At 38.2% G+C, this 24,402-nt stretch overlaps 3 protein-coding genes across 3 annotated transcripts; 2 read left to right on the forward strand and 1 right to left on the reverse strand.

The window, feature by feature from the left end:
• Positions 1 to 1,402: 1,402 nt before the first annotated feature.
• LOC306739088 (uncharacterized protein) lies at positions 1,403 to 2,929 on the forward strand. Its single transcript, XM_079221039.1, has 5 exons — positions 1,403 to 1,536; positions 1,681 to 1,753; positions 1,861 to 1,977; positions 2,131 to 2,209; positions 2,750 to 2,929. The coding sequence occupies exons 1-5, from the start codon at positions 1,430 to 1,432 to the stop codon at positions 2,833 to 2,835; spliced, it is 462 nt and encodes a 153-aa protein (XP_079077165.1). The 5' UTR covers positions 1,403 to 1,429; the 3' UTR covers positions 2,836 to 2,929.
• A 3,419-nt stretch (positions 2,930 to 6,348) lies between these two features.
• LOC306739107 (uncharacterized protein) lies at positions 6,349 to 7,478 on the reverse strand. Its single transcript, XM_079221062.1, has 5 exons — positions 7,400 to 7,478; positions 7,220 to 7,325; positions 6,944 to 7,060; positions 6,771 to 6,843; positions 6,349 to 6,650 (listed from the first exon to the last, which is right to left on the reverse strand). The coding sequence occupies exons 2-5, from the start codon at positions 7,313 to 7,315 to the stop codon at positions 6,556 to 6,558; spliced, it is 381 nt and encodes a 126-aa protein (XP_079077188.1). The 5' UTR covers positions 7,316 to 7,325; positions 7,400 to 7,478; the 3' UTR covers positions 6,349 to 6,555.
• Positions 7,479 to 22,094: 14,616 nt separating this feature from the next.
• On the forward strand, positions 22,095 to 23,602 carry LOC306739076 (uncharacterized protein). Its single transcript, XM_079221026.1, has 5 exons — positions 22,095 to 22,218; positions 22,322 to 22,397; positions 22,505 to 22,624; positions 23,020 to 23,098; positions 23,355 to 23,602. The coding sequence occupies exons 1-5, from the start codon at positions 22,103 to 22,105 to the stop codon at positions 23,441 to 23,443; spliced, it is 480 nt and encodes a 159-aa protein (XP_079077152.1). The 5' UTR covers positions 22,095 to 22,102; the 3' UTR covers positions 23,444 to 23,602.
• The last annotated feature ends 800 nt before the right edge of the window (positions 23,603 to 24,402 follow it).

Consider the following 24,402-nt stretch of genomic DNA (forward strand, 5'->3'; position numbering starts at 1 on the left):
CTAAGCAGCTTTGCACTGTTAGTTATTGAAAGGAATCGTTCAAGACATTTCTCGAAGACTGCTGCATGTTCAGTACTTTTGTTGCATTTTAGTTTAGTTTCAATTCCATAGTCAATTAAAGCGATAAATTGTTCACTAAACCTAAAAGTAGTTTTGTAAGGTCTTGTGTGTCGTTAACCAGCTTCAAACTGTTTAAAACTTCATTGGTATTACCGCGGGAAAATAGGTTTTCCTTAGAAATGAAACTGAGAGAGCCGTTAACTTTTATGGGAACGTAATTGGATTTTGTAGCCAAATGGCAAAAAGGTGTTTGGGAAATGAATATTTTATTACATAAGCCTTGACCAGAGCATCCGAGCACACTGTGAGGGCCAGCTACAGCCAAACTGTGTGAGACATAAAACAATCTGAAATAAAACGATTTTCTGACCAAATTTGGTGATGATCTCTCAAAATTTGTAGTAGAAGCAATACAAAACTGCTTTGGACACAATTCAAAATGGAAATGAATCGCTATACACAATAGGGTTTATAGATTCTTATGGACCTGACGAATCTAAGATTATTTTTGTTTTGTTTCCCAGACTTACAGTTAAAGATGTACAGGCCAAAATGTAACCTTATGCTTACAACAGCAAAATAAAAATATGCAAGGTACAGACGTTTCAGTTAACATGAACGTATCATTTAAAACATTAAAATAATTGATAAAATGTCTATAGCTGCTGAAGACAGAGCTGGTTGAAGGAACTACCTTTTGATTGAATTATCGCTTCAAGAGATGTGATCCACACAGATGTAAGGATCTTGTATATTATTACTATTACTAAGATATTACTAAGATATCTTCAAATGTGGGAAAAGGATGAGAATAATTTTATCATGAGAATAAAGTATCAAAACAGATTAGAGCTGACATATTTAGTCAATTAATCGATTAGTCAATAGTCAAATGTTTTATCTGAACCAATTGTGATAATTGGTTGAAGCGGATTAATCTGGTTCAGCATCTCAAAAAATAATAATGGCAGGTTTATTTTTCCTTGCTAATAAACTGACTATCTTTGGGTTTTGGATTGCGCAATCTGAACGCAGCATTTTGTTTTCTGTAGGATAAATGTGATGGGCTTTCTTTTTCTGACATTTTATCGATACTTATTAATATATTAATACTTATATAGTTGCAACCTTAAAACGTAAAATGCCCTAACATTCCCCGCCTGAATTCAGGCTGTTGAACCCAAACTTGCTGGTGTGAAAGATGTCATGCAATCCATGTGGAGTGTCATGCAAATCCCTTTTCCACGGGTCCACATGACAAGCCAGTGGTCTCCAAGTTGTTCTCTTTTACGCTTCTATAAAAACCCCTTCCTGCAGAGACGTCCACACTCTCCTAGTAGAACTCTGGAGGACGAAACAAACCGAAATCATGGCTGCGAGGACTTTGGTTGCAGCCTGCGCTCTCATTTTAGGACTGTGCGTCGTCACAAATGGCGTACCAACTGACGCAACACACGCCTTCTGCAAGATTGTCTGGTAAGACTTCCTCTATTTGTGATCAAGCGGGAGTTAGATTGGTTTGCTGATGGTTGATTGCAGTGTGAACGTGTCAAATACGTATATTTGAATACAAATAAATATCAGAGAGGCATCTAGGCATTTGATTCCTTCTGTTCCCAGGTTGTTCGGAGTGCCGTGTACTCAAGTTAACATGGCCATCGTGACTCAGGTGAAAGCGATGGGCTCATACAAGGTGAGAAACATGAAGAGAAATGTAGTTTAGCATGGATTGTATTTGGTGATTATGTCTGTAGTTATTATGGATTTGCAAAATTGCTCTTTTTTGTGGTTGTAATCCAGCTCGGCCCAGTGACTGCTGCTCAAATCCAGGCCAACCACACCTCTGCAATCGGCCAGATCGAGAGTGTTAACTTCACCATGATGGCCACAGCGATGAGCCTGGGCTGCCATGTAGAGGTGAGCAATTTATAATAAATCTACATAATAATAAATTACCATCAGTCAAAAGTATATTCATTTTAGAATAAATACAAATAAAGGGTTATTTATCGATGGCTCTTTTGCGTAAACTCCATTGGAAACTTTTTTTATTTTTTGGTTGCTGTTCAGGGTTCATCCATATCTGCATTCTGGTTCAGCCTGTTTGACAACGGCACCAACTACTGCAACCTCCACAACGTAATACAAGGTGGGTGGTTTTCACACACTGATGAGTGAAAAGTGATAATATTGTTGACTTTATTTCAAAACTCTTAAACCTTAATTTGAGTAAAAATGTCAGGAATCCTACTTGTAAATTGAGAACCATCTCTGTCTGTAGATTGTTCTCAAGTAAAAGTAGTGCTACTTTTCTAAAGCGGCCATCAAAATAACTACTTGAGCGAGAGTACAAACATATTTCAGTAACATTTGAGTAGCAAATGACTTCAGAAATAATCAAAAAAGAAAAGAAAAAATCACAGGCACACAATGTGCATATGACTGGAACTACAGAGGATCTTCCTCAGGTGAAGTTAGAGAAGTATACCTGAATTTATTTGTGATGCATTTTCTTTGACTGTGTTTTTCTCTGAACATCTACTCACGAGTAAAAAGTATTCTGCATTAAAACTGCACTGAAAAGTACAATGTAGTCTACTCCAAAAGGTTACTTGAGTCCATGTAACGGAGTCAATGTAACTCGTCATTCCCTCCTCTGATGGTCGCTCATTGTCTGTTTCCTGGACAGGAAGTGGACTCACCAAAGCTCCGGGCTTCGTGGAGTTCACTAACGAGTGGCTCTGCCTTGGAGTTGGACTTTCTGCCTGCAAATAATTGTGATAACCCCAAATGTGTGTTGGTGCCATTGTTAGAAATGTATTTCCCGCTATGCAGACAAAGAGAATGGATTTACACAATAAAGGCTACATTTGCGATGACAATTTTTTTGGTGGTGTTTTTTCAATAACACTGGAAGTCATCATTCTGTTTGGAATTAATTACATTATTTCAGTTTTTTAATCATCAACTTGTTTGTTAGACGCATACGTTATAATGATATGAACATGAGCTGACCTATTGAGACCTGATGAGGTGTAATTACAGAACTGGGTTTGGAAACTAGATTGCAAAATTGGAATCAAATCACAACTCTGTGTACAAAGCTGCCTCCACACAGGGAAATTAACATAATCAATAACACATAGTTAGTAATTTAAGTTTAAAGCATGTTAACCATTTATTGATGCAGACAGGAAACGTTACTGTTTGACTAAATGTTGGACTTTGACCTTCATAATATTGTTGTTGCCAACATTTCTGAGATTGAAGTTCCTGGTGCAGTTTCATTAACTTCACAGAAAATGGTGTGAGAGACTATGTGAGAAACATATCATCAGCGTGCTAATTGGACATTGCATTTCCAATGGCTTATCATACAAAAAGTTAGACCAAAGTTAAGACAAACATGTATGCAACTAACACCTTAGTTATTACACACAGGTTAGGGTAAAATTTAGGTTATTTTATAAAAATGTAAATTTGGTTTATGGATTTTTTCCTGGTTTATTTGAAGTAATTTAAAGTGATTTTGAGTGTCAATTGTGATTATTTTGTCACCATTTTCTTTAGCTAATCCTGCTTTCCTTTTCCACTAAAAACACACACTATAGTTGAACAATATAGGGGCTTATAATCATTTATGCAAATGTTTTAATTATCTTTCCTGCTGGAGCAGGCCCGTAGAGATTACCTCCGCAGCTGCCGCACCGCGGGGGGGCCTCGCAGGGACAGGGGGCCTCGCGTGGCAATATATATATATATATATATATATATATATATATATATATATATATATATATATATATATATATATATATATTTTTTTTTTTCCAACTTTCCGCAACGCAAGTAACGTTTCACAAAATCGCTCGTAACTATCCTTTAAAACAACGGATTTTAATAATAAACACATCTCCGTGACCGTGCGGGCATGTAGGAGTCGAACGGCGCCATCTAGATCCTTACCAGCCACCTATAAGTAACTTTAAATTCCGTCAACCGTCGGAGATTTTTTTTATTTTACATTTCTGGGTCCAGCATTTCCCCTGTCAAATGGACGATCTTTGATCCACCTCAGACGGCACATGCGCAGTCTACTAAAGAGAATGCACCCGGGCTGGCTTCTGGGAAATGTAGTTTTCTTATAGAACTTTGACGTTTTTAATTTTTGAACCGATTAACACAGTTTTTCCCATGAAAAGCCTTCAAATGACCCCGACACTTTGTTTTTCTGTGCATATCCGGGTTCTTTAGGCTCTGTTCTTTCTAACAAGGGGTGTTATTAGTATGTGAGACCTTGGTAAGGGTCTGAAGCACACATTTTGAACATGTCGGAAACTGCTCGAAAAGCATTTTTCTGCCATTCTTAATTAGATCAATGCCTGATGTTCATAGTTATGATCAAAATATGTTATAAAAGTTTTTTTTTCAAATATACATTTTCTTCACAAGGAAATTCTGAAAAAAATTATATAAAATAATACAAGAATTAGAACTCATTTGTGGTTTATACGACTATTTGAAAACTTAATCTTGAGAAGCTCCCCCAGTACCTGAGGGAATGGGTCTTCACAGTTTGCTATTTGACAGTTGACAGTTGCTATGTGAACGATGCCTGGTTTGTGTACGTTCCAAACTTCCTTTGCTTCCCGATCTCTGTGGCCGTTAAAATAAAAGTCCCATTCACCGTTGACACTTACATCATATTCTGTGACAGAGGATAAGGGAGAGCCAGGCGTGCGCCAAGGTTCTGCAAGTCCAGCGAAGTCAGGCTGCCGTGAAGAGCCAGGATGCAGTGAGGAGCCAGGATGGAGTGAGGAGGCCTCGGCTAGATGTAATACATATATACATGTATACTGTATATATGTGCTCTTTGATTTATTATTATTTTACTTGAAATGGTCATCAACATCAACTGTACAGGAAATCTTACATAATCTTCCATTAATATCAAGATATCAAGGCCTTTTAATGCCATATCGCAGAAGGAATTAAATACAATGTCTATAACGTTTGAGTTATCTAAAGAATGCTAAATGCTTTGGACCATGATCGATGGGTTGAAACTTGATGAGATATGGTTTTCATCTTGTCATCATTCTTAAGGGATACAAACTTAAATTCTTAGGGCAATGCATGCCGTTGTTAAACTATGGTGTCATTATTTCATGGGTCATTTGTACACTCTTGTACTATTCCGTCTCTTGCATTGTGGTCAAATTAATTGAGTGATCAACACTGCGGGTTTCTGTCGGATGCATCGACAGATCCAAACTGTCATCTTTTATTAACCGTGTGAAATTACTCGCTTCCAGCCGGTCCTCCCTGTTTCCAGGCTTCAGGCGATGATCGTCAAACTGATTGAAGGGAAATGGTCACGTTTTAAAGGCAGGAACATCAGTCCATCCACGGCCACTGTAATTTAAGGTGGAAGCAAAAAAAACTTTGGCTCAGTGTTGTGTGTGACGTCTTATCAGTTTGTGTGTCTGTGATGAAGGTCTGATGGTGAATTAAAGGCGGCCAGTGAGGCGAGTCGGTACTGTATTTATTGCCGCATTTAATCTTCTGTGCTCAGCACCTCAAATCTCGCATTGCATTGTACTGAGGGCAAGACGCTGTCAATAAAGTGGGTTTTAAATGCAATGTTTTTTTTTCTTCTAGTCATACCACTACCAAGTAATCCTCCTCCTTCTGTTACTGCCTCAACAGCAAACAATTCATCTGGAGTGAATGTTTTCCCGCCTTTAAAACTTGAAAAGGTTACATGTATAAAATGCTCTTTTTTTAAATGTACATCACTAGTTTATCACTGGCGTGTAAGTGGGAAGTCTCAGTGCTCTGAATTGACCCTGTTTATCTCCAGACTCTTTCAAGCTTTTTTTTTTGTCAGCCTTGACACACGCTGCTAAGCATTAAGGCTAATTTGGAGTGTCGTTAAAGGATGTAGATGGGCCGATTACACAGCAGTCGATACAGCAGAGAGGTGAGGGGACGGGGGAACACATTGCAAATCATTGCAGTCAAGATCTTATACACAGATACATGCAGTAAATACTCCAAGGCATAGTGTATGAGAAGTTAACATATTGCATAACGTGTACGTAAAGACAGAGTGTATATTGTCTGCTCGGAAGAACTTTGTTTTGAAGTCATTCATGTGTTGTAAATAAAACAAGTGTAATGAGTGTTTCCTCGTATCCTGCTCTCACGCATAAACACGTTTTTATCACATCAATCTCCTCCAACAAAGTAACAAACTGAAAATCCACCACAATAAGCCAGTTAAGATGCAACATTCAGTATTTATTCAGGAAGCTTGGATTAATTCTTGCACAAAATATATCTAACTATATTTGCACTGGACAAAGCAAAGAACGATTGAGTAAAGTTATAATTTTGTTCCGCACATTTACAGGAAGGAACACAAATTTCCATTGGCTACAGATTTATCCTTAATATTAATACTTTCATAATGGGAAACTCAGCGCGTTGTACCTATTCTTCATTGTTGCATATTGCAGACTCCTTTGAGGGGCACATGTCGTCATTGCAGATTTCTTTGTAGAGGTATTCATGGGTCAGTCCACTTCCTTTTTTTTTAAACAAACAAACAGAAAAGTGCACAAACACACATTAGGCAACCCAGAATATCACCACAGATTTGTCTCTGAAACACTGCTTTATGAACGTAGAGAAAACGCATCTCATACCATTCATTAAATTGTAGAGGAGGCAGTAGTCATTTGGCATGGTGGCATTGTGAGACGTTGTTGTGGACTGGGCCTGTGCGAGAACAAACGACGGAAATGTCAAGAGACGTTAATTAAAGGGAACACCTGAACATAAGACGCACATATGGTGGGTTTTGCCAGAGCAAACCTACCATCATTTTGCAGAAGACAAGTCCCGGAGGAGTAAACGTGAAGGTCATTTCAGTAGTTGTGTTGGCGTCGAGAGATGTACGTCTGATTTCAAGAGCTGTGGGGGACTCCTTCATTATCTAACGGACAGAAACACACAAACATGTTAAGCTAAATGAGAACAAACTTAAACAAATTATGCAATTATTTCATTAAATATAAGTATTTCTAATATGTTTTACTTGAGAAATTAAGTTGTTTGTCGTATTCAATGACAGTCATGGAACAATCCTCCTTACCTCATACATGCACCTCTCTTGGCTGTCATGATCCTCCGTTGTGCTCCACGCCTTAACCTGGCTCACCAGAGCACTGGCAGGTTCAGAGCAGGGCATCTTAAGGAGCCTGCGAGGAAGGAGGCAAATATTACAACCACTTTATTAAAAACAACGACATGATATATCTTTCCAACACTTTACCATATTGTGCTGCATGTTGACTGGTCTTCAGCAGAGGCGGCTGCTAGTACAGCTGAGGTAATGAGGAGAGCTCTGAAACTCATCATTGTAGCTGCTGGAGGTCTTCTGAAGTGTTCAGGCTCTCACTGTGAAGCCTTTTTAAGGGGCTGCTCTTCTCTTTCTAACAATTAGATCCCGCCCTGGTGGACAAAGCGGCTTGGGGTGATGACCAGTGTTCCCTCTAAGCTGTGCGCGTGCGCGGCCGCGCAGGCCAGTCGAAGTGTCCGCGCAATAGATTTTTTAGACCGCGCCCATTTTTCTGACCGCACAAACGATTTTTTTCAGGGGTTAAAAATATTTTTTGCGCCAGTGTTTCTGAGATAGGAGTGAGCCGTCTTCTTAATAATAAGATCTTTGATGTGACGTGTCGAGTCTTCTTGGCCAATCAGCGTCCTTTTTCTCGACATGCGCTCTCTGTAGCTCTGCCCTCACCATAGAGGAATCAAGCACGTCTCCCCCGAATCCCCTGCCAATCCCCCCGGCCGCGCCTCCGTCCGGGGAGAGAGAGATGTCACGCTTACCTGTCTTAAAAACTTGAGAGCCCTGAAGTTATTAAATTGTTTATATAGGCTACCTTTAGGAAAAATGACACCATGTCAATTTAATAGGCCTATAATTATTGTTAAGCACTGCATTAGCATTTTTCTTTCAATGCAGTTCCACTTAAATGTTGTACCTGCTGAGAAATGACTAAACACCTTTGATACTTTTATTTATATATATATATATATATATATATATGTATATATATATATATATATATATATATATATATATATATATATATATATATATATATATATATATATATATAATTATCAGTCATAACTAGTGAACCAGTCATAACCTCCCCTTATTGAAGTTCAACAAAGATCCTTTAAGTTCAACTAAACTGACTGGTAAAACACCATCATTAAAATGTTCCCAAAGTCCAGCCATTATAAAGGATATTGAATAAATATCAACCTTGTATACATATTGATGCATTTGCTGTCATCTCTTTGAATCCCCTATGGCTAACACAGGCTTGTGGTCATTTTCGGCAGATCGCGTGGTTGCGAATTGCTCACAGTGCTGAAATGTGCGCTCAGAAAGAAAAAAAAATTTGCTCAGTGCTGAAAAAAATTAGAGGGAACATTGGTGATGACCATGTCAGAGCAATTTTCCTGCTTACTAACGTTACCCAAAAAATACCTGTCACGGTTAATGGTACTTAGAGGGCACCCTTTTGTGAAAGACTTGATTTGTTTGGATGACAAGTCATGTTCGGGTTAACCCCCGTCGAGCAGATCACACTTTAAACAGCCACGAAGACACATGGTCTCCTGATACCTGTCAGTGCATTACTAGCACATCACTCAGATCCGCGTCAGACGACCCATTCACTTCCATCTGTTACTCTTTAAAGTCCCCGAGCGAGCAGAACTAATGAGTCCTCAAGCTGCAGCATCTCCAGGACTCCACCAATAAAGAGTAAGGGCCTCATTCACTAATATGTGCGTAGAAATGTTCTTACTTTGGGCACAAAATAAGGACACACGCAAATGTATCATTGTCCCCACAGTGCATATTTGGACTAAGAATCATTCTAACTTGACAGGACCGGGCCTTTTATTCCAAATCAGCATACCGCCAGGTTGCCATTTCTCTATATAAGAACATACGTGCCCAGAGGCTCTTCATGGAGAAAGTGAGGAAGTTGTTGTAAAAGAGAGAAGCATAGCCCCTTAATAAAAAATACAAAAACGATTGGAGAAATTGAGACAATAGTATCCAAGGGGGAAGGTAGAAAATGCACACTTTTCAAAGTGTTTCCACCGGGGTGATCATTAAAAAAAGTGGCTTGGGCTGCGAGGGAATGAATGTTGTGTTCCTTGAGATAAAAAAAAAAAATAAGGGAACTGATGGACAACGAGAGCAAGGATCATCTGATTTGTCTGCTCGAGATGAGAGACTTAAAATATCGTACAAATAAGCGGGATATGTCCAAGATATATGAAATTGAGGACATCCAGCAAAAAATCTTTCGACGTCTGCAGAAGCATTATGCAGATTTTGTATCAGCGGCATGAGAGTGTGCTGGAGCTCAATGAGCTCATCAGGAAAGCCGGTTCTGTGGAGTCTGTGGAGGAGATGTCAAAAACGCCTCTCACCCACTGCGCACCACACTGAAGTCACCTCAGAGCACCTTCAGCCAGAGACTGAGACCATCGAGGGGCACCACATCAAACTAAACTCCTCCCACTTCTGCAGGAATAACAGATAAATCATCAGACACCTCATCGTGCAATATTACATTTCAATTTCATTGTGCAATATTATTTTCATTATACTATATGCAATATCCTTTTTTACTTCTTTTCAATATCACTGACAATATCGCTCGCAATATCATGCTCGGTATTACTTTTCTATTTTAGTCTCTATTAGACACTGTTATGACTTCTTACACACTTTATATTTGTACTCTTGTATTTAATCTTTGTTGTCATTTACTTTTTCTACTTTAGTAGAATTTTGACTTTATTTACCTTCTCTTATTGCAATTATATGTTATTTTGCACTGGTGTCAGTAGCACTTCTTTTACACATAATTGTTATTCTTATTGTTCATATATATATATATATATATATATATATATAGTCTTGCAAGACACACAATGTCAGTCACCTTAATTGAACTGGGAGAAGATCTCAGATCTCTAAACCCCTGCACAACCAATTAAAAATGATTCACAAGGCTACATTCTTGGAACTAAATGAGAAAATATTAGTTTTTGTAAATTAGTGAGCCGACCACATACTGTTAAAGAAAGGGCCCCATTATGAAAGAAAGCTAACTTCTTAACATTGTTTGTTTTGTATTTCCTTGACATCCTGATCTTATCAAGTGTTCTATTATTTCAGAGGCATTAAGAAGAAGTATATGTACAGTTCAAAATGAGAAGCATTTTATCATGTATTTAAAGACAATCAGCACAAGACCACTGAGTTAGACCATCACAAGACACACAAGTCAAAACCATGAGCAAATCAATTTTAGACAGCAAGAGAGTGAGACAGTAATTACCACACTACTTAGGTACTGTACTATATTCTATAGTGTGAGTTAATGAACAGCAAACATCCTGCTTCCCTTTTTTTCCTTCCAAGTTTAGACACTAATAAGCCAAACAGCATCACTCCAGGCATTTTAAACAGCTTTTTCAACTGTTACATACTTTTTTACAAGGAAAATGAATCCAAGAGGTTCGGGGAAAAAAGACAAAACAGTGTAATAATTTAAAAAACGAGACATATTGTTTCTCATTAAAAAGTAATCACCACTGCATCTCTAGTTATTACAGGTATAGCAGCCTTGTTTCAGTGGCCAGTGTTTTTTGCACAGATTACAAACAAACAAACAAATTACAAAAAATGCTTTTGGCTCAGTGTTGTGTGTGTGATGTCTTATCAGTTTGTGTGTCTGTCATGAGGGTCTGATGGCTCCAGCGAGAGTGAATGAAAGATGGCCAGTGAGGCGAGTCGGTACTGTATTTATTATATCTCAAAGCCCTGTTTATTACATGATGAAATTATGTATTATTATAGGGTGCTCCGGGGTTGTATATGTTTTTTTGTCTATATACACTGTACTCCACCCCTCGTTTTTTGTGTGTAAGTGTGACATCTACTTGTAAACCTCTCAGTACATTCAGCCCTTTAAAGCTAGTGAAGAGGAGGCGGAGCCTCTACCACCGGGTTGGGCACAGTGACACGGCATACTGTGATTGGGATGTGATTTGTTTGTTTCTATACCTGAGAAAGCTAAAAATAAAATGTTCTCTGCATAGATTTAAGGGTGCGGATATCTATTCTACCAGTTTGAGCTTTTGTGATACTTCCAGCACCTTATTTAAGATAAAGCTGGATCCCAGATACATGCAGTAAATACTCCAATGTATAGTGTATGAGAAGTCAACATATTGCATATAAAGACCAGAGTGATTGTCTGCTTGGGAGAAATTTGTTTTCGTTCATTCCGTGGATAAAGAAAATGCCGTGTGCGTAATGAGTCTCTCCTCGTATCGTGCTCTCAGAGAGAAACACGTTTCATCAGTTTGATCAGATGAAACATTCAAGAAGCTTGGAATAATTCATGCAATAAATATCTATTGCACTGTGAAAAGCAATGAAAAACTAAAGAAAATGTATTATACATGAAGGAAGACACATTTCCATTGGCATTGACATACAAATCAAGCAGCACAAACCATGAAGTTAAATCACAACTTATCAATACTTGACATCATGTGTAATAAGGAAACTACAGATACATCCTTGACATACTTTCATACAATAAGGAACAAGTCCTGCACACTGAGTTGTTCAGTACCAGCTGATAGCACATTAAAAAAGTAATTAAATATACAGATAAATCAGCCGGTTTCTGGGGATCAACGCATTAGGCCTCTGCTTTCAACTCCCACCAAGCTCAATTCACTCTTTGCCTGTACCCTCAGCTGGGAAACATTTGCTCTTGGAGACCCTGCCAGGAACTATCGACCCAACAACAACAGCTCCCAAGGCCACAAAAAACACTCTAACAAGGCGGTGGTTTATTCTTGATCTCTCATTGGTTTACAAGATATGACAATTAGAGTCCATCTTATGTCCAGCTGTGGAAATGTTGTAAAATGCAGAACAGAGTGCACATTTTTGTTGTCCTTGTAAGTATATATATTTGTAAATGGTTTAACTGTGTCTGAGTATCACTGATGTCACTGTTGCTACAACTATGATGAATCAAGACAAGCTTTGTTTTCATGTCTTTGTGTGTGATTTCCTATGTGTGTGTGTGTGTGTGTGTGTGTGTGTGTGTGTGTGTGTGTGTGTGTGTGTGTTGTTTGAGAGACCATGGCTGAAATCAAAAGATCCTTCAATGTAACTTTGTTAGCTGTGCTCAAAGTATCAAAAAGGTGGACATACAGAAAGGACACAGCACCCTCATTTAGAGAAGGACATATGTCATCAGCTGGTGGAGGTGGAATGATAGTAGCAGATATAGTGCAATGGATAACTATAATTTATGCCACTAACCACTCTGAACAACAGCTTCTTATTCTCGTTTTGACCTTCCAAATCAACTCCAGAATAGTTTATATGTTAATTATATTAACATATTTCATATAAATGTGTGTTTTTAGCTATATGAGCAAAGAAAATCTAAGGATTTATGTCTTGAGTACAAATACATTTTCCTCAATAAATTGTTTATGCAGATTAAAGTTTTTCCTCCATTTCCTCCATTTGCACAAATTTGATAGAAGATATATCAAATATATATATATATAACTATATATATATATATTTATATATATATATATATATATATATATATATATATATATATATATATATATATATATATATATATATATATATATGTTACTCAGGTGAACAGGAGTGTGAACTTGACATGAGATTTCAGTTTGTAAAAGTTCTATCGACATAGTGAAAGAAAGAAGACATGAGAATTTTAGACTACTGTTGGTATTCTTGAATTGCCTAAATAGATGGATGCCAGGAGAGAGGAAGAGAGGGTCGTGACACTAACTGTCCAAACTCTATTGTTTCTTCCCAAACCAACAATATTCCTTTCCAGCTATTTTGAACAGTCCATTCAGTCAAACCACAGGCTTGGGAAAAAGAAAGAAGAAAGTGATGGGGTGGCAGAAAAGAGACCTATGTGTGGACAAACCTAGAGTCTTGTCAATGGATGGCTCCTTCTCCATGACCAGTTGCATGAAAAACAAATACACAGAGAAAGCGCAATCAAATTTAAAATGTGTAATTTATTTTTTTTCGCACACAGAATAGTACATACAGAATATACCAGATATTAGTCAGATATAGCTGGGCCTAAGGGGAACACAAAACTTTACAATTCAAATATCACAGAATCATGACATGACTTGGTGACGTCATTTCAATATTAAAGCTCGTCAGGCTTTACAGGTGGCGAGTCCGTAGCCCAGGCAAGCCCATTCATTGGTCATCTCCATGAAGCCTGGTGATGAGTTGAGGTGGCTCCCTACAAACAAAACATTCAGTCGCAAAACACAAATGAATGGAAATTAGATCATTCCGCATTCGTGCTTGGTACTCACTGGTACTATTAAAACAAATGTCTTTATGGAGTTCAGTGAGACAGACCTCACGTCTTTTGGTTTATTTGAGTAAAAATATAAATGTAATTAAGATCTTCCTATTGCTTTTTTCTCCCTCCGAATCTGCTGGTTGTGTGTTGTTTAAGATAACATTGGTAACGCTTTCTATTCTATTAGTTATGCTTTTGTTTGTGGTCTTTTAGGCTCATGTTTCCAGTTGTTGTTTTCATAATGTCCACACTGGGTAGGTTTAAAATATCAATACATGTTTTAGCCATTGCAGACTTTGTGCTTGTGGTTCAGGGAGAATAATGAAATCATTGAAAGTTACAAGTCACATGTTATCTTTTGCCGTGGAGTTGCGTAATATATGTAGACATCCGCTGCCGTCTTCTCCAGCCTGTCAAGCCTCCTGATTCTGCTCTGTTCCACTTTGAGTATGTCCAGACAACTTAGAAAAGTCATCTGACTTGTGAATGACCATGATGCAGAATATAAGGATTTCACAGAGTTTAAATGGGGGTGGAAACTTTAAGCACATTTATTATGTGCATGATGATGACAATGATGGGGACATATTTATCTCCAGAGACAGCATGAAAAGAGAACACACAATGTCAACACACCTAAAACATTATGTATGGAAGCTTGTACAGTAAATATATCACTTTATATTTTTGTTTTATGCACTTCAAATAAAATGTTACCACAAATTGCATATAACATACATGACATTGAACTAAATAAAATTAGTTTCTAAAACAAATTTTTTTTAGGCCCAAATCATGACCCTCATTTGCACATTTTCGAAAGAATAATGCGACATAACCAAGTCATAGTTGTAACTGTAAGCTTGTTGGTTGGTTCTACAGGTAAAGACTAAAGTTGAGTAGTTATAAGCTATAATGTTGGACTCATAACCCAGAGTAGCAGTATGCATGACAAGATCATAATCTCTATTAGAGAAGGACACTGACCTGTCAGCAGGTTGTAGAGGAATGCTAGAGAAGCAGACTCAGGTGTTTATATTTAAGCTAATATATGATCTTTGAAATCATTTTTGAACTGCACATTTAAAACCTAATTGAACCAAAGAATGTGTTGCATGAGTTTAAATTTAAAGTTAAATTAATTAATTAATTAATTAACTTTAAGGTCAAAGGATACAGAGTGGCATATGTTGTAAAGACCAATTTGAGGTACATTTGTGAACTGTAATTTGGGGCTGTATAAATAAAACTGACTTCACTTTATGTTTTTCTGATTGTTAAAGGTTTGTTTCATTCAATGGTATTTACAAACACAGGTTTGATTTGTTTCAATCAGTGGCAAAACAGAACACAACAATGTTTCAGCATCTTTAAATGTATGAAGGTGTAAAATACATTTGTGTTCAAACAAAAGAGACACAATAAAACAACTATAGTGATATTTTTCCCAGCCATTCACTGGACTGAATGCTTGACTCTGTTGCACCAGTTTGGTGCCGACGTCAGCACAAGGCATCGCAAATAGCCTGAAGCAAGAGAGCAATTATCACAGTATGCAATGCATTATTCTTGGAATGACAGAAAGCAGGAACAATTTCAGCTGATGCTTTTATGGTGTCGGATATTTGGCATTGCTAGGTTCTTTCTGAGCTTGAATACAAAGACACAAAGAAGCCAGCGATAAAGGCAGATTAGGGAGTGTTCTGCAGAAAGCGTGGTGAGGAACAAACACAGGACCGGCAGATGGAAAGCCACACAGACAGCCTTGACCTGGACCGACCTGTACACAACTTAAAGAATGAAACATTATTTTTAGGTTTGTCATCTGACTGCTACATTTCTTTGAATCCAATCTGTTCCAGTGTGTCATCTTGAGTCTGCAGAGAGGGAGGACTTGTCAGAGCCTCCTCTGCATCGCCCCACTTTCCAGCATCAGTGAATGTTTAAACATTGCCGGCCGAAAATAATTAATTTAATTGTCACGGAAAACCCTGTGATACTCACCTGTAAAAGTACATGTCGGGATCAGAAGATGGTACTAATGCAGGAACAGTCTTAATGTCCAAAAATAATCTGATACACACATTTTTTGTATTGTATTTATTGTATGCAGAGGTGTCAAGTAACGAACTACAAATACTTCGTTGCCTTACTTAAGTAGAAATTTTGGGTATCTATACTTTACTGGAGTATTTATTTTTCAGACGACTTTTTACTTCTACTGCTTACATTTTCACGCAAATATCTGTACTTTCTACTCCCTACATTTTAAAAATAGCCTCGTTACTATTTAATTTTGGTTTGTTTTCACTCCGGCTTGTCATCGTTCAAAAACACACACACACACACACACACACACACACACACACACACACGCACACACACGCACGCACACACACACACACACACACACACACACACACACACACACACACACAAAACCTCTCCGCCCCGTTGTGCACAGATACGTGCGCGCGCACACAGGTGAGCACTGAGCACACAGCAGCGGACAGAGCGCTGCGAAAAATATGTCGCGTGAAAAGCAGACCGCTATATCTGCGTTTTAAACGCTCCCAGGTGAAGATGCAACAGCAGCTCTCCTGTGAGGAGCAACCGGAGTTCTCCTTGCACCGGAGCAGCTCTCTGAACCCGGAGCAGCTCTCCTGCTCCAGGTGAAACGAGCCAAAGTGTTCGTGTCTTCTACCAACAATGAGCTGCTGGCTTCACATATTACAAAAGTACAAAGTACACGGATATAAAACAAAGTCATTAATAAATCCATGGACAAATGCCTGTACTTTCGGGTAAATGGTTACGGTACGCCGTTAACAGGTTACGCTTGCGCATGCGCGATTTGACGCGACGCCGTGAGCTCCGTGAGCTCGTCTTTTCCTGCTGTTGCGTTTCTCAAATAAAAAAAAACAGATCTAAGCTCAATATTGAGCATGAATTGAGAGAGGCCGTATCAAATCTACAACCCCGTTTATAACATGTGTGTCGAGGAAAGCAGCTCACTGCAGCCACTCATACTGATACAACGTGATGGTTCACATATCTGCACTCATTCTGTTTTGTTTGGCAAAACAAATTAAAAGCTTATTGTTTTCCACAATGAGCTATTTAGTAGTAACTAAATATGAGTATTTTTTTTGCACAGATAGAACTTTCACAAAACATTGTCTGATGGGGCAATCTGATTTACTTGAAAGTGATTGCAATTTTCTTTATTCTGTTATTTATAAAAGCACAGATGTGTCACACAACTATGTTATTTACAGAAAAAGTTTGAGAACCACAGCTTTAAGTGTTTGTGTCAGAGTCCCAGCCTATTTTGCACTATTACAATACTTATAGGCAACTAGTTATCATGTCTTCCGCTCCATGAAACGCATGTTAATGCTCAGTAGTACACATATGGTACTTTAATGTATTTGCATTATAATAAAATGTGATCATTTTAAATGGGCATATATGCAGCTGAAACGGGTAGCCTAGTGCATCCCACATTTTTCAACATAACATTTAAAAACATTATAGTCATTATGGCCTTTTATAAAAATTATTGTTTTGGGGGAGGTGGGGTAGTGCACTATAGGCCCCTGAGACGCGGCTTAAGAGTTTGTCCTTAGTGAAAAAAAAAAATCCCCTTAGATTACTTTTACTTTTAAGTAGTTTTTAAACCAGTTATTTTACACTTTTACTTAAGTAAAAAGCTTGAGTTGATACTTCAACTTTTAGAGAAGTATTTTTAAACCCAAGTATCTATACTTCTACTTGAGTAATGAATGTGAATACTTTTGACACCTCTGATTGTATGTAAATGAGTAATTACCTGTTTGCAGTACCTTTACTGTTGTGCTTTACAGTATTACTGGTCGACTGTATTTGTGTTTTATAGTCAGATACTGTAATTGTGTTTTCCACTACCATGCTGCTGTATGCTGGCTTTTATTCAGTTTAATTCTTTTATTTTGATTTTTGCTCATCATTGAGCTAACTATTGAAACACTCTCACACTCACTAATGAAACACTCGTACATTCACTATTGAAACGCTCTCACACTCACTACTGAGACACTCTCACACATACTTGCACATGTTTCTAAACTAGTTATATCTTTGTAATCATATGCAAGAGATTCAGTTATGAATGTATAAGTGTTCAACAATAGTGTTTTATATATGAGCGTGCATAGGTTTATAGAGTATGTATGCATGTATAAGTGTTTCAGTAGTGAGTGTAAGAGTGTTTCATTAGTATGTGTGAGAGTGTCTCAGTAGTGAGTGTGAGAGTGTTTCAGTAGTATGTGTGAGAGTGTCTCAGTAGTGAGTGTGAGAGCGTTTCATTAGTATGTGTGAGAGTGTCTCAGTAGTGAGTGTGAGAGTGTTTCAGTAGTATGTGTGAGAGTGTCTCAGTAGTGAGTGTGAGAGCGTTTCATTAGTATGTGTGAGAGCGTTTCAATAGTGAATGTACGAGTGTTTCATTAGTGAGTGTGAGAGTGTCTCAATAGTTATGGCCTAAACGGCCCCTCATATTATACAGTCAAATGCAAAGCACAGTCAGAGACTAGGATGTTGTGGTGGCGGGGGTGTGGTTTAGGCTCAGCTGCAGAGAGCGAGAGTGGAGGGGCGATTCAGGGAACAGAGAGAAGGACACTGACCTGTCAGCAGGTTGTAGAGGAATGCTAGAGAAGCAGACTCAGGTGTTTATATTTAAGCTAATATATGATCTTTGAAATCATTTTTGAACTGCACATTTAAAACCTAATTGAACCAAAGAATGTGTTGCATGAATTTAAATTTAAAGTTAATTATTAATTAACTTTAATTATTAATTAACTTTAAGGTCAAAGAATACAGGGTGGCATATGTTGTAAAGACCAATTTGAGGTACATTTGTGAACTGTAATTTGGGGCTGTATAAATAAAACTGACTTCATTTTATGTTTTATGATTGTTAAAGGTTTGTTTCATTCAATGGTATTTACAAACACAGGTTTGATTTGTTTCAATCAGTGGCAAAACAGAACACAACAATGTTTCAGCATCTTTAAATGTATGAAGGTGTAAAATACATTTGTGTTCAAACAAAAGAGACACAATAAAACAACTATAGTGATATTTTCCCCAGCCATTCACTGGACTGAATGCTTGAATCTGTTGCACCAGTTTGGTGCCGACGTCAGCACAAGGCATCGCAAATAGCCTGAAGCAAGAGAGCAATTATCACAGTATGCAATGCATTATTCTTGGAATGACAGAAAGCAGGAACAATTTCAGCTGATGCTTTTATGGTGTCTAATGTTTGGCATTGCTACGTTCTTTCTGAGCTTGAATACAAAGACACAAAGAAACCAGCGATAAAGGCAGATTAGGGAGTGTTCTGCAGAAAGCGTGGTGAGGAACAAACACAGGACCGGCAGCTGGAAAGCCACACAGACAGCCTTGACCTGGACCGACCTGTACACAAATGAAACATAAATGAAACATTATTTCTAGGTTTGTCATCTGACTGCTATATTTCTTTGAATACAATCTGTTCCAGTGTGTCATCTTGAGTCTGCAGAGAGGGAGGACTTGTCAGAGCCTCCTCTGCATCGGCCCACTTTCCAGCATCAGTGAATGTTTAAACATTGCCGGCCGAAAATAATTAATTTAATTGTCACTGAAAACCCTGTGATACTCACCTGTAAAAGTACATGTCAGGATCAGAAGATGGTACTAATGCAGGAACAGTCTTAATGTCCAAAAATAATCTGATACACACATTTTTTGTTTTTATTGTATGTAAATGTGTAATTACCTGTTTGCAGTACCTTTACTGTTGTGCTTTACAGTATTACTGGTCGACTGTATTTGTGTTTTATAGTCAGATACTGTAATTGTGTTTTCCACTACCATGCTGCTGTATGCTGGCTTTTATTCAGTTTAATTCTTTTATTTTGTTTTTGCTCATCATTGAGCTAACTATTGAGACACTCTCACACTCACTAATGAAACACTCGTACATTCACTAATGAAACACTCTCACACTCACTACTGAAACACTTACACATACATACATACATACTCTATAAACCTATGCACGCTCATATATAAAACACTATTGTTGAACCTTATACATTCATAACTGAATCTCTTGCATATGATTACAAAGATATAAAAAGTTTAGATACATGTGCAAGTGTTTCACATATATATAATAATTTCTTTGACCACACCTGGAATAGAATTTAGGGTAATGGTGTCACCATTACCCTAAATTCTATGTTATCTATGGCTCGCTCTAGGGAAGGACCTGATTGAGAGACGGTTGTTTTTTTTGGTCATCAAGCTCTCTAAAACAACTCTCTTCTCCTGGGTCTTGCTGTAGGCATTGAACGCAGCGCAGCACCCTATTGAAAAAATCAACGATGTCATTGCGATTGCCAATTACGAATAAGGCCTGCAGACTGATCAAAATATATAGAAGTTACACCTTCATATTCAATCACAAAAAAAATGATTTATTGAAATAACCCTGAAATGTCACGCTCTTACACGCTGCCAAGCAGGCCAAGATTGGCGCTTTGTCGCTGTTCAAAATATGCACTCTTTGCTTCCGCCTTTGGTTTAACGGAAGCACCTTCCGTATACTAGTGAGATGTCATTCATACATACTACTGAAACGCTCGTACATTCACTAACACTCTCACGGCCACTACTGAAATGACTTGCATAAATACATGTGAGACGCTTGCACATCCTCATGTAAGAGCATACATACATATAACTAAAAAACGTATACATACACATTTGAAACATGTATACATATATATGTGAAACACTTGCACATGTATCTAAACTTGTTATATCTTTGTAATCATATGCAAGAGATTCAGTTATGAATGTATAAGTGTTCAACAATAGTGTTTTATATATGAGCGTGCATAGGTTTACAAAGTATGTATGTGTAAGTGTTTCAGTAGTGAGTGTGAGAGCGTTTCATTAGTATGTGTGAGAGTGTCTCAGTAGTGAGTGTGAGAGTGTCTCAGTAGTGAGTGTGAGAGTGTCTCAGTAGTGAGTGTGAGAGTGTCTCAATAGTTATGGCTTAAACGGCCCTTCATATTATACAGTCAAATGCAAAGCACAGTCAGAGACTCGGATGTTGTGGTGGCGGGGGTGTGGTTTAGGCTCAGCTGCAGAGAGCGAGAGTGGAGGGGCGATTCAGGGAACAGGTGCCGGGATGAGGGATAATCAGCCTCAGCTGTGTGCAATTTGTGTGCGCATGTCTCTTCCTTTTAAAAGACAGTTGGGCGTGGAAGAAGAGTCTGTTGGAGCAGAGATGATGCAGTCGAACCAGCTGATTACCAGGAGCAGAGGCAGATCAATAAAGGATATTAACAACCTGCAAATCCAAAGCTTGTTGCCCTTTTCTGCCGCCCGAGACTCACAGGAGTGGCGACATACGTTACAGATGCATATTATCAGAACCGACCATTCAAAGAAAGATGGGGAGTCTACTTAGGCAATGGAGTTCATTAAATGGTCAGTGATCTGAGGTCAGTCTTAATAGATCCAATTGCTCTTGATTACATCATTTAGTTATTGTTACCAATTTGCAAAGGCCTCACATGACCACAAGCAACAATAGCAGGAAACCACGGCTGCCATTTGCCAAGAAATTGTTAAATCGCAGCCATGTCAGAGGTTAGTAGTTGTAGTCATGTGATAGCTGATGTCATTAGAAGTGGTGAAAGCAGCAGCAGGAAAATGCAGCAGTGTCAATAATAGTGCTAATTATGGCAATAGTGGTAATAGTACTTACAACTACAGTAATAGTAAACACAATTGCAAGTAGTACCAAGATTAGTAGTTTAGGTAGTTGTAGGGTAGCCTATACTTAAAAAAATAAATAAGACTAGAGTGATAACAGAAGCTGTGTAAAAAGCCAGATTTCATGAGTTTATAGCAAAAGAGGACAGCCACCATTAAATGAAACGTACCTCAGCTGTGAACCTCAGTACAGAGGCGTATTGAGTACTTTTATATCTCTGACAGAAGTTTGGTGAAATGTAAACTCCGATGTGAACTTTAAGTGTAAAACTGTACCCAGCGTAAGTACTTCAGTACGTATTGTGTTGTCACATTAACCTGCAGGCCAACGTCGTTTAATGCTTCCTTATCCTAAAATAAAGATGTCTCTAAAGTTTAATTTCTAATGAAGCAAAGGTAGCGAGAGGAGAGAGGTAGCGCAGTGTGAACGAGTAATGAGAAGACTGACTGAAGTGAATGCTTCCCCTGCTGCAAGCCAATTAACACAGAATAGCCGGCTGGTCATAAGGTCCAGCGAGGACAGTCAGACAATCACCACAAGACACACAAGTCATACCCTTGACCAAATCAATTTCAAGGATCTTATCTGGGACGTACAACAAGCCTGATATTTTGTATAAATAAAGCCTACAGCAGAATCAGTCAGTTAACGGCCTTCTCTCCCCAACACCACTGCTCCACCGGAAGAAGAAACCTGCTCCATGTCAAGCATGAGGACTCTGCTGCTGGCTTCGGCTCTCTTTGCAGGACTGTTCGGCTCTCCGGCTGCCGTCCCCGTTCGCGTCCCTGCTCCCAGCCCTTACCATGCCTTCTGCAGAACAATGTGGTGAGTTATATTGCTCGTTTCTGTCTCTTGTGTATATAAAATATCAGTGAAAACTGAAACATTTTACATGAATGTGTGCAAACTGTCACGTCTCTTTTTCTAGGCTCTTTGGAACACCTTGCGTTGATATCGGCATCTCACTAGTTAAACAGATTCAAGCCTCGGGCCCTCAGTACATGGTGAGAGCTCCTCTTCTGCTAATGCAAATACAACAGAACATCAACAGAAATCAAATATAATATCTTTGTAACATTCGCTGTAAATGATGTGTTGTTTTATGTTGCAGGTTGTGTTTGTCACCCCTGACTTTATCAAAGCCAACCACTCGTCCCTGGACATCCCTGAGGGCGAGTTCATCACCATCGCATTGAGCCCCACCATATTGAGCGATGGCTGTCGTGTGACTGTAAGTACCCGTGACACGCATCTTTTCAACAGTGGCTTCCACTATATAAAGGGATGCAGCAGCGAGTTGCTTTTGTAAAGTTGTAGTTATAGCTTTAGAACAAGATGTGATCGGGAATGATGAGAGAATCAGAGATAAACTGTTCCTTGAGTTGGTCTGTATTCTTGTTCATGTTACTTTCTTTGTGTTTTGAAGAGGGGGACACATTATTCTGTCCAATAACCAATGTTACGGAAGTTACTTGACGGAATTTTCTTTTTCTTTTAATGTTTAATATAACATGAGAAAGGCCTTTGGCTTCTTTTAGAATGTGTGTTTCCACTTTTGTGGGCCCAACATAAAACTTACGCATAGATTTATATGTTTTCATGCTTATTTTCTGGTTCTCTCACCAGGCAACATCCACTTCTCTTGGATTCACCAGTCTTCTTGACGGTGGACTCAACTACTGCAACCTCTTTAACCTGCTGTCAGGTGAGTTCTGGATCCCAAAACATGAATATTCTCGCCCAATGATGCTTTTTCTTTATAACGTTAAAGTCAGACATCTTTTTGGATGATCAGTTGTCATGTTATAAATTAGTGTGCTGATACTTTGCTCTCTTAAAATCTAAACGTTAAAGACATATAAAGACATTTGTTTTAATAGTGCCAGTGAGTACCAAGCACGAATGCGGAATGATCTAATTTCCATTCATTTGTGTTTTGTGACTGAATGTTTTGTTTGTAGGGAGCCACCTCAACTCATCACCAGGCTTCATGGAGATGACCAATGAATGGGCTTGCCTGGGCTACGGACTCGCCACCTGTAAAGCCTGACGAGCTTTAATATTGAAATGACGTCACCAAGTCATGTCATGATTCTGTGACATTTGAATTGGAAGGTTTTGTGTTCCCCTTAGGCCCAGCTATATCTGACTAATATCTGGTATATTCTGTATGTACTATTCTGTGTGCGGAAAAAAATAAATTACACATTTTAAATTTGATTGCGCTTTCTCTGTGTATTTGTTTTTCATGCAACTGGTCATGGAGAAGGAGCCATCCATTGACAAGACTCTAGGTTTGTCCACACATAGGTCTCTTTTCTGCCACCCCATCACTTTCTTCTTTCTTTTTCCCAAGCCTGTGGTTTGACTGAATGGACTGTTCAAAATAGCTGGATAGGAATATTGTTGGTTTGGGAAGAAACAATAGAGTTTGGACAGTTAGTGTCACGACCCTCTCTTCCTCTCTCCTGGCGTCCATCTATTTAGGCAATTCAAGAATACCAACAGTAGTCTAAAATTCTCATGTCTTCTTTCTTTCACTATGTCGATAGAACTTGTACAAACTGAAATCTCATGTCAAGTTCACACTCCTGTTCACCTGAGATAACATATATATATATATATATATATATATATATATATATATATATATATATATATATCTATATATATATATAAATATATATATATATAGATATATATATATTTGATATATCTTCTATCAAATGTGTGCAAATGGATGAAAAACTTTAATCTGCATAAACAATTTATTGAGGAAAATGTATTTGTACTCAAGACATAAATCCTTAGATTTTCTTTGCTCATATAGCTAATAACACACATTTATATGAAATATGTTAATACAATTAACATATAAACTATTCTGGAGTTGATTTGGAAGGTCAAAACGAGAATAAGAAGCTGTTGTTCAGAGTGGTTAGTGGCATAAATTATAGTTATCCATTGCACTATATCTGCTACTATCATTCCACCTCCACCAGCTGATGA

The sequence above is a fragment of the Taurulus bubalis genome, assembly GCF_910589615.1.
Source record: "Taurulus bubalis genome assembly, chromosome: 1".
NCBI lineage: Eukaryota > Metazoa > Chordata > Actinopteri > Perciformes > Cottidae > Taurulus > Taurulus bubalis.

Bases quoted from the DNA above. Each gene is read 5' to 3' on its own strand.
- LOC306739107 (XM_079221062.1), bottom strand. From the start codon at position 7,315: ATGCCCTGCTCTGAACCTGCCAGTGCTCTGGTGAGCCAGGTTAAGGCG. The intron at 6,844-6,943 runs GTAGGTTTGCTC...GTTCTCGCACAG, and splicing joins TTGTCTTCTGCAAAATGATG to GCCCAGTCCACAACAACGTC. The intron at 6,651-6,770 runs GTATGAGATGCG...TTAAAAAAAAAG, and splicing joins CCTCTACAATTTAATGAATG to GAAGTGGACTGACCCATGAA.
- LOC306739076 (XM_079221026.1), top strand. From the start codon at position 22,103: ATGAGGACTCTGCTGCTGGCTTCGGCTCTCTTTGCAGGACTGTTCGGC. The intron at 22,398-22,504 runs GTGAGAGCTCCT...TTTATGTTGCAG, and splicing joins CCTCGGGCCCTCAGTACATG to GTTGTGTTTGTCACCCCTGA. The intron at 22,625-23,019 runs GTAAGTACCCGT...TTCTCTCACCAG, and splicing joins GCGATGGCTGTCGTGTGACT to GCAACATCCACTTCTCTTGG.
- LOC306739088 (XM_079221039.1), top strand. From the start codon at position 1,430: ATGGCTGCGAGGACTTTGGTTGCAGCCTGCGCTCTCATTTTAGGACTG. The intron at 1,754-1,860 runs GTGAGAAACATG...GTTGTAATCCAG, and splicing joins AAGCGATGGGCTCATACAAG to CTCGGCCCAGTGACTGCTGC. The intron at 1,978-2,130 runs GTGAGCAATTTA...GTTGCTGTTCAG, and splicing joins GCCTGGGCTGCCATGTAGAG to GGTTCATCCATATCTGCATT.